The sequence below is a fragment of the Pogonomyrmex barbatus genome, unplaced genomic scaffold (assembly GCF_055798465.1).
Source record: "Pogonomyrmex barbatus isolate J1 unplaced genomic scaffold, ASM5579846v1 scaffold2, whole genome shotgun sequence".
Taxonomy (NCBI): domain Eukaryota; kingdom Metazoa; phylum Arthropoda; class Insecta; order Hymenoptera; family Formicidae; genus Pogonomyrmex; species Pogonomyrmex barbatus.
In genome coordinates, this window is record NW_028297116.1 from 4381360 (window position 1) to 4399744 (window position 18385).

The following is an 18385-nucleotide window of genomic DNA, read 5'->3' on the forward strand; positions in this document are numbered from 1 at the left end:
CCAAAATTAAACTAATTTGACTACTTTATTAGAGATAATAGTTCAGAAAGTAATAATAATTTATAATATTATAAGTATGCGAAATGAAATATATTGTTTTAGATTCATTTCTTTGAGGAACAAATATCATTATTGTGTGTAAAAATTTTATATCGCAACGTTCCAGTGTCTAAAATAATAGAGATTCATTAATAAACAATTTCTATCATCCTTCACGAACGATTAGATCGAAATAGAAAGCATGTTCGGAGAAAAGTCGCTCGTATCTTTCACTGTCGCTAGTAATTATGTAGAATAGAATGTCCGACAACAGTCCTCGCCTTCGAAAATTTCGTAGTCGATTTTTCATTTAGTCGGAAGACGAGTTTTTCCTCGACGATAAAAAACGAGACGAACAAAACGCTTAAAAAGCAGAATTTTACTGGCACACAAATAGATGAAATATTTTTGTCCCTCTGTAGATCGAATTTAATTTCACGTTATACATGGCGAGACTTCGAATTAATTCGACCATCGATCGTCATTAAGTCCTGTCGCGACTGCTGACGTCGGCGTATCGTGTCGGATTCGCGAAAACGAGTCGTAACTCTCTCGATTGAGCAGCGAGAGCAAAACCATCAATCACTATTAGAATTCATTTTTTTCTACCGGTGAAAGCGGAATTAATAACGGGAGACGAATTATGATTCTCGTACACGTTCGATGAAACAGTCATATCGATCGAGACGCTAAATATTATACACTCCTAATTATAAGACAACAAAACATCTCACAATGAATACTATCGTGAATTGTACATTGATAATTAAAAGTTAAATAAGTTGAATTATATTTCACTTATTGTATTTATTATTTATACTTCTACTATCTGAATTTCATCATACTTATATTATAAATGTAGTATGAAAAAACATTAATAGATTGTTTTTTTTTTTTTTTTTTTTTTTTTATATAACTTTCTTATATCTTACGTTTCTTTAAACTTGAAGAAAGCTGCAAATTTACTTTATTGAATTGTTTGTGCAATTATTTGAGAGGGAAAACGCTTCGACATTCCAAAGCCTTATACAATCACGTAATTGTACTCGCAATCTCAAAACGCCAAAATAAGATTGCGATAAGATCGATGCAATTTTTGGAATCGCACAGACACACGAAAGAACCATTGCAAGCTTTGCGGATTCTTATCGTGTAATATAAGCAGAAAGTTTCGGGTTGTCGCTATAAATACGCGAGAGCCAAACGTTGAGAGAAGAACAAAACGTTCAAACGCAAGACGAGATTAAATCTCCTCGGAGTCTACGACAATATTTGGGCACAGTTCCCGTTAACACCTTCCACTTAAAATTCCACAAGATTGAATTAAAGGCCGAGGCGGATCAAAACACGAACGGAGATGTGTTGTGTCATACTTAATTAAGATATTTAATTAGTTACTCAGAGACTCTCCTAGAATCACAGTATTTTCTACTAATTTATAAGTCACTCGATGAATTCATAATCATTCTTGGAAAATATAATGAGAGAAGTGTCTAATTGAAAAGTTTATATTTTACTTTCAGAAAAGTTGGAATTCTTCAATTACAGGACTTCGCAAGACTTTGTAACTTTGTAACGAAAAATTCAAAAATAGATAAGCCAAGAAAGAGAAATTTACGTAGAAATCACCGACAAATAATTAATCGACATATATATTCATAAACGTAATATTTAAAAACATAATCGATATTATCGATAAAGTCAATAATTGCGCAATGGAAATAAAAGTTTAGAAGAAAGCTTAATGTATAATACAATTCCTATAATTTAAATCGGTATTAAAAATAAATTTTTTAATTAGTTAGATTACAAAAATATCTAATAGGTCTTTTGAAAATTTTCATAAAACTCTAAAAGTCTAAAGCTAGAAATACCATTTTCTCCTCTCCTCTTTGTTTTATTTATATTATTTTGTAGAAAGAAAAGCACAGAATTTTCGTAAGTGTAAATAATACGCGCGTTATACGTAACGTTCAATATAAATAAATTTTGATACTGGATGATGATGATACTGGAATTACATACAAATATGGCGCGAGGCCACAATACACAGCTCTGAAAGTTTCAGCAAGCATTCAAAAGCAAGCCATTCTTTCAGAAGAAATCTCGTAGAAGTAAGCACGTTACGTAAATAGGAAGCGTATTCTTCCGAGGTTGAGATGACGCGCGACCATATCTCGTTTACACGGTGTTTTTCGATGTGCTCGCTCTCCCGCGAGGGCAACGGATGGAGGCGAAAAATAACGTTTCACGGGCCACGCTAGCGCCGAAAATATGAGGGCCGGCTCTACGGACGAAGGCTGCTCGCAGAGCAGACATAAAAAGAGGAAATCGCGGGGGATCGCGGAAGGGAAGTGAGGAACGTGTGTTATTATCGATATCGCCTCGGTGGACGGAAAAAGGAAGGTCTCAGGAGCGCGTCCATGGATATTGGTCGGCCGAGAAATGAAAGAGAACACGACGGAAGTCAACCGGGGCAAACACGATACCTCGTTCCCAATTCTCTTCTCTTCTCATTTAACTTCGAACACCCTTTTTTTTCGCATTTTCGTATGGGTAGTATGGGTAGACGTTGTTAGCAGCCATTATCGTTGTATACGAAAACGCTGAAACGTTTTTTCGAGCCATATTCCCTACCGTTATTATTACCTGCATTAAAGATTATGCACATAATTGTTATCTGAAGCGATTTTTTTTTTTTTTTTTTATTGTGAAAACTACGTTTGTGCTTCCATTGCTTGAAGCTCTCGGGATTAACACTGGAATTATTAGTTAATAATTTGGTATCTGAAAATTGGGTAGTTTGAACTTTTAATTATATTTACTACAAAAACATTTTATTTATAACTTGAATTGTTATCATTGAATATTAATCGTTAACGGTACAATTTGCAACCGATATTTTATGCTCCGATCGTTCAGTATCTCCATAGATCCATTTTCATCGATAAATCTCGAGAAATCACCGAATGATCGAACGGAATCCTTCTTCTTTTTTTTTTGTAAAGAACCGTAAAAAGCTGAATCTCGACTCGCATCGGTGCGTCTGTACAATGTTGATCGTCGTTCGATCATCGTGAGAAATCTGTTCGTGGATTCCTACCATAATGTTGCCGCCAATCATTGGCAACATTAACAGCAGCGACATACTGACATTGTATACGAATCCTGGTAATGGCAACGGCAGAAACGTGGTAGCAACACGAACAGTCAACAGAGGCCGCTATGCAGAAATCGGCGTTAAGAGGTAAATTATTATTTTTTTTTTTTTTATATAGAAAGAAGAAATATCAGAGAAATAAGATTATTCATAATACGTAGTGGAACGAAGCGAAAGAAAAAAACCGGATATCGTAAGATTACCAATACTTTCTTATAATCTTCATCAGGGACTATCAACTTATTGAACGTCTTTCTATCTGTATTTTTATCATTTCTTCTTTCTTTCTTTACAAAACTTATCAAATAAATTCTTAAAAATGGAAAGAAAAGTGAAAAGAAGCTAAAAATAGTTTAAATTTACAATATTTTTTTGATTACATTAGAATTATATGTTTATATTTTTTTATAATTTATAATACATTTTACATGTGTAAAATTCAAGTGTTAAAGCATATTATTAAAAGTGATATGATATAATAGTCAAATGGTAATTGAAATATGCTTTTCAGCTAGAATGTAAACATAAAGAGTAAGTCATATAATCGAATTTGATAAAGACCTAGCGCATGCTCCAAAAGCAATGGAGAAAGAAAGAAGAAACGATCTAGCGATCTCTACCATGGTTGGTGCAAGGAAATCGATTTTAATCAATGGTTAATATGAAATATGATAGCAAAGTGGCTGAGCGCGAGAGGAAGCCCTTCGGTTGATTCTTATGTAAGCCGCTTTAGATGTAATCCGCTTATGGTTCTACGAATAGACCCCGGACGAGTCTCATTATTTCTCTTTTTCTCCTGTTTTCGCGAGGAATTCCACTCCATTATGTTTCTTCAAAAATCTTTAAAACAAAGGAAAAGGAAAATTTTTTAAACTGAAAGCTAAAGCGAGATTGAATTAAGCTGCTGATTTCTCATTAGATTTAATTATTTAGCGTTATTATCAGCATTAGATTATTATGTTAAATTAGATTTTTGTTCTGATAATACGGAGAGTGCGAAATATTTTTGCAAATCGTAGTTTATTTATTAAATAAAGCGTAATTTAAAAAGATATAAAAATTTTTAACAAAAATACTACATGTAACTTGAAATAAAATAATTTAATAATGTAATGAATATAAATAAATAAGAATTCTATCTTTTATTTTTCTCGTTAAAATAAAATGCAATAAGATTTTACAATTCAATAATTATGAGATATATTAAAAGGAATATTGATGATTTTTTTCTATTTTAACATACAAATTTATATAATCTCGAATTATATATATATATATATATATTATATCAGAATAAAAATATTCGATTATTTTAGAAAAGTCATATACCGTTACGATTAAATGTAAATAATTTTGAGATAATATAAAATTAATTTAGTGCGCAAATCGGCCGGAAACGGTGATTCAACGATTTTCCGTGGTCGTGTTTTCCACTTAATCAGGGAGATCCCCATGGAGATCCCTACTTTCCCAAAGGATACTTTTCTCTTTCTGGAAGCCAACATCGTCTTCCTTTCTTTTCGTCTTCCTTTTTTTTATTTTACGGCCTTCTTCCGTGATATAGAAAAAAAAAAAAAAAACGAAAGCCGCTCGCTCTTTATCATCCGCAAGATTAAATGATCGCTGAACTGTGCGAGTCTCTTGTAACATTAGATCGAGCGTAGCGTATAGTGTTTCGCATGATTTCCTCGATACCTTGGCGATTCAGGAAGCTAATATTATCCGATAGAATAAATAAGATGCCTTTTTTCGAACATTTGAAAGGTTTATTTGTATGCTGAATCGGTTGAAACGGTTGCATTAGAATTAATAATTAAAACAGTTATAAGTTTCAATGTAATCACATAAATCACATAAATTATATAATAATAAATCAATTAAGATAATTAATTTGTCATATTACATAATTGAAGTTAATTATTAATACAACAGGATTAAATGATTAATTATATGCTTTGAAATGAATTGTTAATTTTTGAACAATAATATGAAAAATTCCAATGAGAAAAATTTTTTTTACTCTAAAGAATTTTGTGTAGAGAATAGGTGGAAAACATTTTCCGAGATCCATCGAGGATGTGTCGAAGGATAATAATATCAGTGCAGTCTCGCTTTGACGAGATCTTCTCTTCGCAGAATTTCCTCGCGGATCGACGGCAGAAAAAAACCCATTTCTACCGTGGAAATCGAGTCTGACTTCCAAATCCTTCGGGGGAAAAGAAGTCTCCCGGTATTTTCCCGGTTGCGAATATATCGACTCGAGAGTCCTTTGAAAGTACATGGAATCCACGGAGATATGTACATTCATTCGATGTCCTTCCGGTTTTCCTCAAGCCGAACAGCCACTCGGCATTGTGTCTCGCTTTGAGTACGTTATATCGACGTTATTCATCATCGAAGAGGAAAGGCGGAAATATTACTTACGTCGATATTACGCGGAACGAAAGCAACCGGAGCTTTGGAACCGTGCCAGGAATGGTGACGAGAAACAATTTACACGTCGTGAAAATGCAAAATTAATAACACATTCTTGACGGAAATCTATTTCAAATTGTAGTTCAACAGTTTAAGATTATCCCACCGTTTATTTTATTTAAAAAAAAAAAAAAAAAAATCTAAATGTAAATGTAAAAAAAAAAAAAAACTTAATGTGGACAAGTCGAAACCGTCCGTAATGCTTAGTGAGCAGAGTGTCGCGTATAACGGCTCAGGTAACTGAAACTTGCTGTAATACGGTGAACGAGTCTCCCAGGCTGTAATCCAAGGAGGCGCTCTTCAGCTTCGGTTTCGCTCTATGCGAGAAACCGGATAGGCCAACGCACGGAAGTGCAGTCACTCTAAAACACCTGACTTCTGTTCCCCTTTCCTCGGTCTTGCTTCTTCTCGTTTCCTGTCCACCTCCCTTTATCTCGAACTTTTTTTTCTTTTTTTCGCAAGAATAAATGATACATTTTATTGCGCCGACTATATCGCCATCCAATAAAGTTTACATTACATGTTTGTTTTAATTTAATATTTTTTTCTAAAATACCTGTATCTCTGTACTTCTCTTTTAATTCTAAGAAAAAGTTGTTTCTTTTCCTAGAATAAAAAAAAATATATATATATATATAAAAATAAGAGAAAGGCGAATATCGAAGGTAGAGCGAAAAAATGAAAAGCTAGCAGATACACAAATTGAAATTGGATTTTCCGCTCAAGAAAATGATTTTTACGAGTCAAAAAATTGCATTTGCTGGATAAATATAAGTTTTCTCGTAGCCCGGCTAGAGAGAAAGTACCGTATTTTGATGTCATTATCTTTTCTTCGTCGTCGACGGGAAGCGGAATTTAATAGCGCGCGTCGGAATACACCTTGGCGCGTGATCGATGGACAATGAGCTCGCTTTGTCGCATGCTTTCCTCTTTTTCTCTCTTTCTCTCTTTCTCTCTTGCTCTCTATTTATCAACGATGCCGCCCGTCAGGGGTCAATCCCTTCCGGATGGTCTAAGAAAAACGACATTTACTACGAATAGGATGTCAACCGTGTTTTTATTTTTACTTGTCATATTGAAAAATTTCCACGGTAATTGACATTATAATAGATAATAAAATATACACAATCTGTTTGATCAATGATTTATTCTTCCATTAAAATGATTAATTCTATATAATATTTTTAGTATTATATAATATTTTTAAAGGATTTTTAAAAAAGCTCTTCTATTGATAATAATTTAAAAAAGAAAATTTTTTTTTCCTCTTTATGTGTCTGCAGTCATAGATCAAGATTTTAGTCCATAATAAAGAACTCTTCGTCTCGCTTGTTCCCTTTTGTAAATCCTGAATCGCTACTGACAGAAGATGTTTGTCTTTCACTCGGTTTATCGGATGCTGCGCGCGAAAAGTAGCATTGTGACGTACGCGACCGCTTCGAAACTTGAACGGAACTTCCGGGACATGATCTCTCGAGACGAAGAGTAGCGACAAAATTAATTGTCTCGAAGAGAAAGGAAGTTCTCGCGTGCGTAGTCGAACATAACCGAATTATCCGTGGCGCCATACGACGTGGTTAATCAAGAGAGAGAGATTAAATCGAGCAGCGTGCGCGGGGTGGTGTCTCATCCTTCTTCTCCCGTTGGACAATACCGGATATTGGCGGAGGCCGTCCCTCCATTCGACGTGTTAATTAAGTTCGCGCTTATCGGAATTACCGACTCTGCGGAGTCTGCAAGGTGTTCCCGGAGTTCCCGTGACATTTAAGCGTAGTACCGCGAGTTGACGGTGTTCACAAAGTTGCAAGCGCAGAGTTAATTTTACGCCGAAGGAGGAAGGCAATTCTATCCGCTTTTGAGATAAATGTAAAATGCTCTCTAAAAGATATCCTCTGTGTGCAATCTATTTTATATTCATGTACCGTATAAGTGTTATATATATATATATATATTTTTTTTTTTTTTAAATTACTATTTATAAAAATAAAATAGACAATAATTATTTTACTGTTTAAATATATTTTTCTAGTTGTAGCTTGTTTAATTTTAATTTTTTAGATTTAAAACAAATGTAAATGACAAAACGACTGTCGTATTTGTAAAATAATAATGTCGTCGTTTCATGAAATTATCATATAATAAAATTAATAGAATAAATTCGATTCTCTCTCCGTCACTCCGTCGCTACGAGTATATCTTTAACGCACATGACTCAGCTACGAACTCTGGAAATACTTTTCTCATAATGCGTGATTCTCATTTCGGAGTAAGAGCGGTTTGCTACATATTGCGAGAAGCACTCGAGAGTTCCTCGAACTTTCGTTATACGCGGTGGCGTGCGAGAAACTGGTCCAGCTTCTCCAGTGTCTCTAATAAAGATTTCTCTGATAATAAAAATTAATAAAAATAGTAAAATAAGCGTGACGACAGTTCCTAATAACTATAAAGCATGTCGTTGATGCTAATGGATGTAATGGAATAACCTTTCACGCATATACAAATGTACTAACATTTTCATTCTAATTGATGCCGACATATATTATAATTAGATTGCACACCATAATCGTGCATAAGTAACGGAGATATTTGAAGCAGTAAGTACTAACTCTTACTTTTTAGCTATTGACTGTACATCTTCCTTAATTCTCATAATCGCCTCGATAATTTTCCTATCACACAGTGATAGAAAACTTTCTATCGGATGACACCTGGAGAATGAGCTGAGAGAAAGAGAAAAAACAGGAGAAAACGGTCGATGGAAAAAGAACAAGATGATACGGCAGGCCGTATTTTTCCGGTCGGTGATCATCATAATCGACAGCTTTTCTAATCCCCTTTCGCTCACAAAGTCTCGTGACTGGAAGCCGTTACGAGAATATAACACTAGCCTGCTTTCTGGCACTTTTCTGGCCACGGCACGGCATTCGATTATCGTCACGGCGGGAATTCCTTTGAATCACGACCAACGTTTGTAACGACGTTTCTCTACATTAAATAAAGATGCAGTTTAATGTTGAAAGAATTTTTCTAATAATACTGCAACACGTTATATATGATACGTCGTTGTTCATTACTTACTTTTGTATCATTAAAAAGATTTTTTCGCGTGACTTATCCACATAATCTTATGATAAGTATCAATAAAAAAAAGTATCCTTATAATCTGTGAAAGAGAATATGGTGGACTATATACATCGGTAGCGAAGAGACGAAATCAGACGAATTCGACGTCGACGCCATAAATTTTCCTTTGAGATTGGCGGCGTTCCAATTGTAACGAGACGACCCGACGTCTGGAATCGCTCTCGAACGCAAACCCACACTTTGAATACGAAACCAGATTGCAATTCCTATATTTGAATAGATAAACCCCATTTCTTTCTTGTATTCTCACGCCGCTGCCAATTTACCTCGTAACGTCTCGACACAGTGTGAAATTCGCTCGACATAAAGAGAAATATTCGATTTAAGATTTTACGCAAATATTTGGTAAATATTTCTTTCTTTTAAGAGTATCGAAATACATTAATCTGTGTAAAATATTTGAGACTACGTATTTCTTTATTAAAGACCCTCTAACGTTAAATAAATTCGTAAGTCAAATAAATAATTTTAAGATTAATCTTTTACTTAATTACTAAGAATCATTAAATATTTATTTAATTTTAAATTAAAGTTTTAAGGCTTTGCCAATGGATATTAATCGATATTATATCTTTAATAAGTATGAAAACTTTTGCACATTTATACATACAAATATATATATAAAAATCAAAATGACTGTAAATGTATTTCAAAAGAATAAACTTTTAAATTGAAATTTTTTTTCTTTTAAGACTCAAAAACATAAATAAATTTTGTTTGATCTTGGTAAATTTCGAGTATAAATTTAAAAATCTATCATAAATTTTTTCATTACGTTTGTCATTACTCGAATTATGTTAAACACTCTCTCTCTCTCTCTCTCTCTCTCTCTCTCTCTCTCTCTCTCTCTCTCTCTCTCTATTATGATAATGTATGCTTTCATCTCACAAGAGTGTATTCAAATCAACGCAGGTCTATAGGATACAAAGATTCATATTTATGAAAACATCGAAAATGTCACGAGATATTGCTGTCTTTTACTGCTCTTTGATCATCCGACTGAAGAAAGACGGAATGCAATCCCCAGCTTCCACGAATTTTTATCCTTTATCCTCGCCCTCTTTTGCTCGTCACTATGATGATGCGTTTGAACGTTACACGTGCTTAATTACTTAAATATCACGAATTCCTCACAAAGAGATGAGAATATCAAAATTTTCATGTTCAATTCTCAAATACATTATAGCACAGAAATATTGTTTCATTATTTACATTATAAAAACTACGACAAATAAAAAAAATATATACAAAGTCATAATTAGATAATTAATTAGACGCTGCTTTTTACATCTAGTAATGATAGATAATTAATTAAAATTTTGATTATCCATTTCTAAAAAAGGCATGTTAAGTCGATACTCAAATATATCGAAATTATTAATGTCGGTTTTCCGTTGTGCCGATTAATTCTCTCGTTGCACTCACTTCATGAGCGGCTGTTATTGCAGAGATCATTTTCAATTGTGTTGTAATATGTTATATTTATGATATATTATTAAATAATTTCTGAATACACATATGTACATATACATAATATATATATGACTTTTATGTACTTTTATTACTTATTTGTAGATATTTAATCCTGATAAAATTTAGGAAGAGGAGAAATAGATAAATAAAAAATACACATGAGAAACGTATATTCTTATTACATAAATGTAAGATATGAGCATTTTTTGCAATGTTTGCTTCTTCTATTTTTATTGAAAAAGATATATCAAAAAGATTTGAATGAAAACTTAATGTTTTTGAAAACTGTTAATATAAATTTTTACGCGGTTTTATTACGCGGTGCCATTTCTATTATCGTTAAATATTTATTTAAAAAAAAAATTTAAAGAAAATTAAATGAATTTAATCAACTCCATATATATTAATGTGTTTCCAAAAAAAATTTAAATTCATTATTATTTTTAAATTATCTATATTATTTTATATATTATATACATATCTAATTTTTTGAAACGTTTAAATTTATTTTATTTTTATTTTCTTGCAAGAAACCAGGATTAAATATATACATACACATATATATATATATATATATATATTCCAAACTGTTTAAATCTATTCCTTTTAGGGCAACGAATCTGTGAAGATCCAACTGCAATACTTTTATAGATATAGATATAAATATATAATAAAATAATCTAAGACAAGTTTCACAGATTTGTAACCCCATTAAAAAAATTATGTCACTCACCGATGCGCAACAGCGGAGTGAATCTGCTGTAGCTATGATGATTCTGTAACACAGAAACAGACCATTCAAATTATAACAGTGTTCTAAATGATAGATATTTTACAAAATAATTTTTATATATTGAATCTACATATTTGTTTTTCAATTAAATATTCATTAAAATAATAAAAAAATTTTCAAAAAAAATCTTTATAGAAATAAAGGCGTATAATATTTTAAATTGTTTTTCTTTTCCGAAAAAAAAAACTAAAACTAAATAATAAATTATCGAAATTTATTAATTCAAATAAATGTGGAACTGGATTAATTTTATGTTGAGAAAAAAAAATGTATATTTACCGCAAGGTTGCTCCGCCGGTGCTCGATGCCTCTCCTAGGCCTCTTCCTCCTCTCCAGATGTCGGATCGTCGGATGTCCTCGCAGCACAGGACACTCGCGGAAAAAAACACTCGCGAATTATTATAATCGCGCGCGGACTAATTTTAAATAAAAGTCTTTTAGTCTGGTCATTTGTACGGCACCCCCGAAGCAGACATGCGGCGCGACGAACTGGCTGCAGTTCGTTCATTCACTTGGAAATCGGCGGAAAAATGACGGTCGATTAAAAAAACTGATCGATAAATTAATTTGTCACAAAGAGCCATTGAACAACTCGTGAATATGCTGTGTTAGTACATTATTAATAATAATAATATTGCCTAATGTTAATATTAATATTGCTAATAATGGTGCAACGGGTACTGTTAGCTTCTTCGTCTTTGGGATTCCGTTCCGGGAACTTCCAAAGGAATCCCTCGGAATATTGAGCCCCTCTGCTCCTCTGTCAAGGTCGTACCCATACTTGGAGAGGTTATTGTTTAATAAAAATTCATGAATATCAAAGGAATAAATCACGTTAAATATGTTAATATACCTTGTTAGAGATTCGTCATTTCGATATGCTTACGAGTTTTATTAATTACGCGCGTTAAGAAGCATTTACTATTACCTTCATAAGATATAATAATACGATTTGGTATCATTTAGCATTGAAGAAATGCGAGGAAATACGAGGAACGATGCGTATTGCGACCTACGAACACCGGTGAGACATTGGGACGCTCGTAAACACGTGACGTACCAGCCGCGGCACGTAAACTCTTAACTAAACAACAATAGTTTAGCTAGACGAAATTCAATACACATATTACAAATCCAATTTAATTTCCACGAGGCGTTATTCTAGCATCTTTGATGATGAAACATTAAATAATATAATTAAATATATTGTTAATTAACATCACCTGCCCGCACGAGCGTCAGTGGTCGATTGTAAATAAAGTACCAAGGCTGCACACTATTGTATCGCTATCTCAAACATAAAGATTTCAACGTTTATAACAAAATTATATATGTGTAAGATATATATCTTTTCCTTTGAGCTTTGCACACGAAGAAAATATCAGGAACAGGAATAAATATTAAATTTCGGAAATAAAAATTCGGAATAACGTTAGTTAACGTTAGTTAATTATTTTAGTAGCAAGATTATATAATATGTGATAATAAATATGTCACATATACTAAATATTTTATATAAAAATATATTAAAAAAATAAATGACGCGCGCGTTTTGTATCGTTCTAGTATATAACAAAAGAGCAATATTTAGTTAAAACATCTTTAGTAAAATATTTCAGTATTTAGTATTAAAATAAAAAGTGTTGATTTTATAAGCAATTCTTTTTTTCAATTTTTTTTTAATTTTAGCTCTTTAAATATTATTGTTTGACGTAAATGCAACACGAATAATAATATTAATCGAAAATTTTCTATAACTTTCTTATTATAACGTTCAGGCTCTTCTATAATTTTGTCCCGCGCCGATAAGCAAACGAGATTGTAATTAGCATCTTAATTAAATACATGAGAATACATTATAACGCATCAGAGTGTGTCGTGTTATAATCTTCTCTAATTATACCGTTCTACTGCTACACGTCCATCGTCTTTCTTTTTAAACGAAGAAGACGGAAAGCGGAAAAAAGTGTATAAAAGCTAGATTCTTTGTGCTCTTGTCTTTGCGACAGTACGACCCCTTTTTATGCACTCGAATGCACCCCGCGGCTCGTTAATAGGTAAAAATGTCGCCGACGGACCACGTGTTGAGAACCATCTCATCGTCATGGCAACCCCCATAGTCTCACAGACGGCAACATCCCTGCTGGTTCAGGAACGTATCTCCAACATATTATCACCCTGCTTTCATTATTTTCAGTCTTGTTGCAGTAAAAATGTGCAATTTTATCTAAAAAAAATAAAATGCTCTATCTAATTATGTATAAATACAAACTATTTTATAACATTATTTATCTGTAAACACTTTGAAAAATTTATTTATTATATACATATGGCTAAAAATTATTTTTTTTAGTGTAATTTCTATTAAAAGTCATTTTTTTTTACTTTGTAAGATTTAGTATTAGATATTACTGATTAATTTTTCAAATTAAAAATTTATCAAAGTAAAATTTATTTTATATCGGATGGAAGAATATAAAATTTTATTATATTGATTCAAATTGTTGAAATAATTTGTATAAAATCTCACATTTGTTCTCAATCGCTTATTAACTTGAAAAAAGTCTACATTTTAATATTCTTGTACGAAAAGATTTGCTTTAACTTGGAACTTGTAAATGGAGTTTGTCGGGTAGGTCGCGGAACACCCCATATAAGAATATTGCGCTACTTCGTGGCACTCACATATTCAAGTTTATTGTATAGTCCGTAATGTCGACTCGAGAATCCCATGAACAAGACGTATATGCAGACTTCACGGAGGAATATATTACTTTTTATGTCGTCTATCTCAACATATATTATGCGGAAAGATCGATACGTCCCGACATGACACTGCCCTTTTTGCATATCATTGTGTTATTCTATTTTATGCAAATACGTATGTTAAAATTTTATATTCGCGGAGCAATTTTCAAGAAAGAAAGGAATTTAATATATTTTTTATGAAGTAAATATTAATTTATTACTACTTTATTATAAACTTAATAATAGTTTGAAATCTTATAATGAAAATATTTGTAATATCGTCTTCTTTCTTTTTACTTTCCTAATACCGAACGCACTTTTATTCTTGTTCAAATTTCATTTTATTTTTTTCTTAACTCTAAAATTTTTTTTTTTGTACCATTATGTATATCCTATAAAAGAATCTTTCGAGCAATCGAAAGATTTCTGACAATCGGAGATTTATTAAACACAAATCAATCGTAGATTTGAACGGAAACACATCCTTGGCGGGGGGGGGGGGGGAGAGAGAAAGAGAGAGAGAGAGAGAGAGAGAGAGAGAGAGAGAGAGAGAGAGAGAGAGAGAGAGAGAGAGAGAGAGAGAGAGATCCATTCACTATGGAAAATATATTTAACTGCCAAACACAGAATAAGGGAACAGGAGAACACAATACAGCGTGCCGTTTGTACCGACAATGTTGGCTTTGCATACGTCCACGCCCCAAATTTGACATTCAGCCATCTCGCAAAGTTCGAGTCGGGAATAATGCTGTCGCGCGAACTTTAAACGGAAATAAACGCTATGCCGTGACATGCACCAGCGTCACTTATTCATCGTTTCCGGGTAACTTTACCGTCCCGGCGTACAACTTGAGATCGTCACAAGATATTTCCTGACATATTGCACGTCGTAACACGGTACAATCTTACAACTGTATTAGACTCGTTTAAATATTATTTGTCTCTTTTTTATTTATTTTCGTGATTCTACAATCATTATATTATATACTTCTTATCGCGTATTCATTAAAAAGTACTATATGCCGATCAAGAACATAGAAACAAAATTTTTGATATCGAAGAATTTAGAAGAAGATAAAGCCTTCCCGACGCAAAAAATAAACTTAATATTAATTATTATAAAATATTAATTTTTAATAAATATACGTTTAACTTAGTAATTTATAATAATAAGCATAATATACACGCATACACAAAAAGATTGAATCGTTCACGTAGAACATGAAACAGAATTCAGCGAAAGCTAATTACCGAGTTAAACTTCCTTGTCCTTTCATGAAATAATTTTATGGAAATTACAGACGAATTACATAAAAGCCTATTACATCGCAGCAATACAATATATATCCCTACTATATACTACTAGCCCTTCCCCCGCTCTTTTGGAGAATTTACCTGCAAGTTTCCGAGCGATTACCGGTACGAGGGTGCTTATGTACGGTAACAAGAACTCGCGCGCCCGTTATGCGATAAGCAAGTCCTTCGAAGGAGGCGGGGGGGGGAGGGGGAGGGAGGGACATCTTTGTCCGCTGGTTCTTTCACGACGTCTTTCAAATCATAAGAAAAGCGCACGCGCCTAGCTTCGAGCTTTCAAGCTAAATTAAATGGAAAATCGAGAATTTCGTTCTGCATTTCTTCGGGCCTGCTTGGCCGAACGAATAAAAAATTCGTCGTATTTATCAGAAATGAAAAATCTATTGAATAAGATCAATCTAAAGCCGAAGTTCTCCCCAAGGAGAATACACATGAATTCTGAAATTATTTGAAAAAAAAAAAAAAAAAACAGCCTGTTAAACTATTACAAACTATTAAGTTTAAATATTTAAATAATTAACAGTTAATATCCTAAGATAAATCTTTTTTATTTTATGTTGTTAGTTTATTAAAAGTTTTCTTAATTATTAATTATAATATTTCTTTTCATTCAAATTTTATTAGATTAACTAAAACTGTATTATTAACAATAAAAATTTTATTATTGATTAAAATTATTAGTCTAAATTAGTAATAAATTTTTTGTCTTTTAACTGGCTAAAAAAAATTTGCATGAAATTATACATTCAGTCATATCAAAATTGGAGAATTCGTCATTGTTTTGTACAATTATCGTTACACCTCGTTACCTTTCATGCCGCGACTAATAAATATAAATATGTGCATAATGACAATAACAACTATAGACAACTTGTGTACAACGGGACAACATTTTTTTTTCTTTTCGTACAATACGAATTATAAAATATATTCAATTTAAGAAAACTATACTAGAAATAATCATTGTTTACTCTTCAACATAAATATTTAACTGTTGAAAAATTATAATAAGCACTAACTTGTTATATATAAATAAATAAATACATGTTCTGCAATTTTAATTGTATTTTAAAGTTATTTATATCAAATAAACGAATCTGTGTAAAATTTAAATAAATACAAAAATACGCATCGAAGGGCATCAAAACAGCAATTTTAAATGCACATGATATTCCCCCTTTTACAATCGCATAAAATGTACGAATTACATTTTACAGCATTGGGAAAATTTCGTTTTGCGACCCAGTTGCAATTGTATAGTTTGGCCGCTGAATTGATCGCGTGGACCAGCAACACATATGTGCTATACATATGTATATCGAAGCGCAGGTAGGCGCTCGCGTGGGAAAACTTGTGTGTCGTTTCCGTACATACGATCCTCCTCGTCGTAAACCCGTCGTAAAACGATCTAATTGATGCGAGAGACATCGCGGGTAGGTGACGGATTGTAATGTAACTTTTTCCCTCCTTTCGTGTTGCAGGAGCGATGTCTTCCTGGAACCGTACCTGCAGCAGCACGGCACCGTTCAGGTGGTCAGCTCGCCGAGCACCCCGCCGCCGAATCCGCTGCAGCACCATCAACTTACGCAGCTACATCATGTACAGGTGAGTTGTTAAAAGTAAAATGGAAGGACTAAAAAAAAAAAATAAATTTTAAACAAACAGTCCATCTAAATATTGTAATATCTAGATAAGTTATTTTTGCATTTTCAATTGCACGCTAAAATACATACGTTAGTTTTATATATTGACTGTTAATATATATATATATATATATATATATATATATATATATATATTGAGCGTCGGATATTTATATTATTCTTTGAAATGTAAAAAAACTGACATCTATACAAAAAACATTTATTGTCAAATTTAACCAAATTGATGAAATTATTTTATTTGAATTATTGATTTTAGGAAAAGAAAAAAATTATCAAATATTTTTGAACGGATTCTTTGATAGGAGTCTTGTAATAAAATTACAAAAGTTGATTTTTTTTTTAAATATATGAATTTTTATGATAAATATAGACATTATTGATGAAATAATCGTATATTCATTTACATGAACTTATATATTTATTTTCATGAAATATGTTGAAATTACAAAAATATTAAATCTCGAATTTTTTTTGCACTTATCTGCATTTTATTTTTCCGCAAAAATAAAGAGGAAGGGAGAGAGAGAAGGGAAAGGGGGGAGAATATTGTTATATTACTAAGAAATATTTGTCCAACAAATATATATGTATATGAAATTTGTATTTATGTACAACAAACGTAACTTTGCGATTTGCATTTATTAATTATTATTCACGAATCACATTGAAAATAGATTGTCCGACTAATTATAAAATTTGCATGCATACAATAAATGTTGCACGATAACATGACTAACAATATATTGTGTTTAATTAAATGTGTTATAACGTGCAATTTAAATCCGCGACCAGAGTACATATTAAATTTCATGATGTTGCCCGCTTCACGAAGAGATTTCTATTTTCGCAATAATACAGCGTTCGTACAAACAAATACATTATAAAATAATAACTCATAAAAGGTTCGTAGTAAAGCATAAATTGCAAATGTATATTTACTACATAAATAAAATAAATCAATTCAATTTCAATGTCCAATATATATTAATGTTATTATTTCATTATTATTTTTCTCGATTTTGTGCTCCTTTCGTTTCATGCAAGTGAATTATAACAATAATAAAAAAATTTATAAAAATTACAAATACAGGTCCGTTTATTTTATCTTTGGTGAGATGTAACATGGCGATTCGGTCCATGATTTCATAGTTGTATTTTGGATGAATTGAATCGTCAGACGAATTGTCAGAAAACAGTGCGGCGTCTCATCACGAATGACTTTTTCTGACAAGCAATTAAGGGATTTGCAATTAGCTCTTTCTCCCTCCCCCTCCCTCCCTTTTCTTTCTTCTCTTTCTCGAAGAGAGAGTATTCAACACGCGACGCACGTCTGCATTTAATCCCGTTAGCTCGAAACCGTGTGTCAGTCTGCATTTCAAATTAAATTACACTCGAACCCCTTCGCGCTGGTGCCCCGCTCCCCTTTCCTTTTCCCTGCCCATTCGTTCCGCTTTGCCCATCATCGATTTTCCCTTTCATCTCCATTGATTCGGGGATACGTTAAAAAGAGAGTTACGTCACATCGGACGTAAAGAACGAATCGTTCGATCAGTATCGATCAAATCTTCCAAAATG

At 32.5% G+C, this 18385-nt stretch overlaps 1 protein-coding gene across 13 annotated transcripts in view; it reads left to right on the plus strand.

Moving 5' to 3' along the window:
- The window catches only part of spri (Src homology 2 domain-containing protein sprint), a 162397-nt gene that overhangs the window by 126967 nt on the left and 17045 nt on the right, over window positions 1–18385 (plus strand). For 7 of the 13 annotated variants that reach the window (XM_089077395.1, XM_089077394.1, XM_089077401.1 and 4 more), the window contains one exon: window positions 16628–16751. In XM_089077395.1, the coding sequence (XP_088933521.1) occupies window positions 16628–16751 (124 nt within the window). Of the gene's footprint in view, window positions 1–2961; window positions 3287–16627; window positions 16752–18385 lie in introns of all 13 variants that reach the window. The other 6 variants (XM_089077396.1, XM_089077403.1, XM_089077400.1 and 3 more) reach the window with 3 other exon arrangements.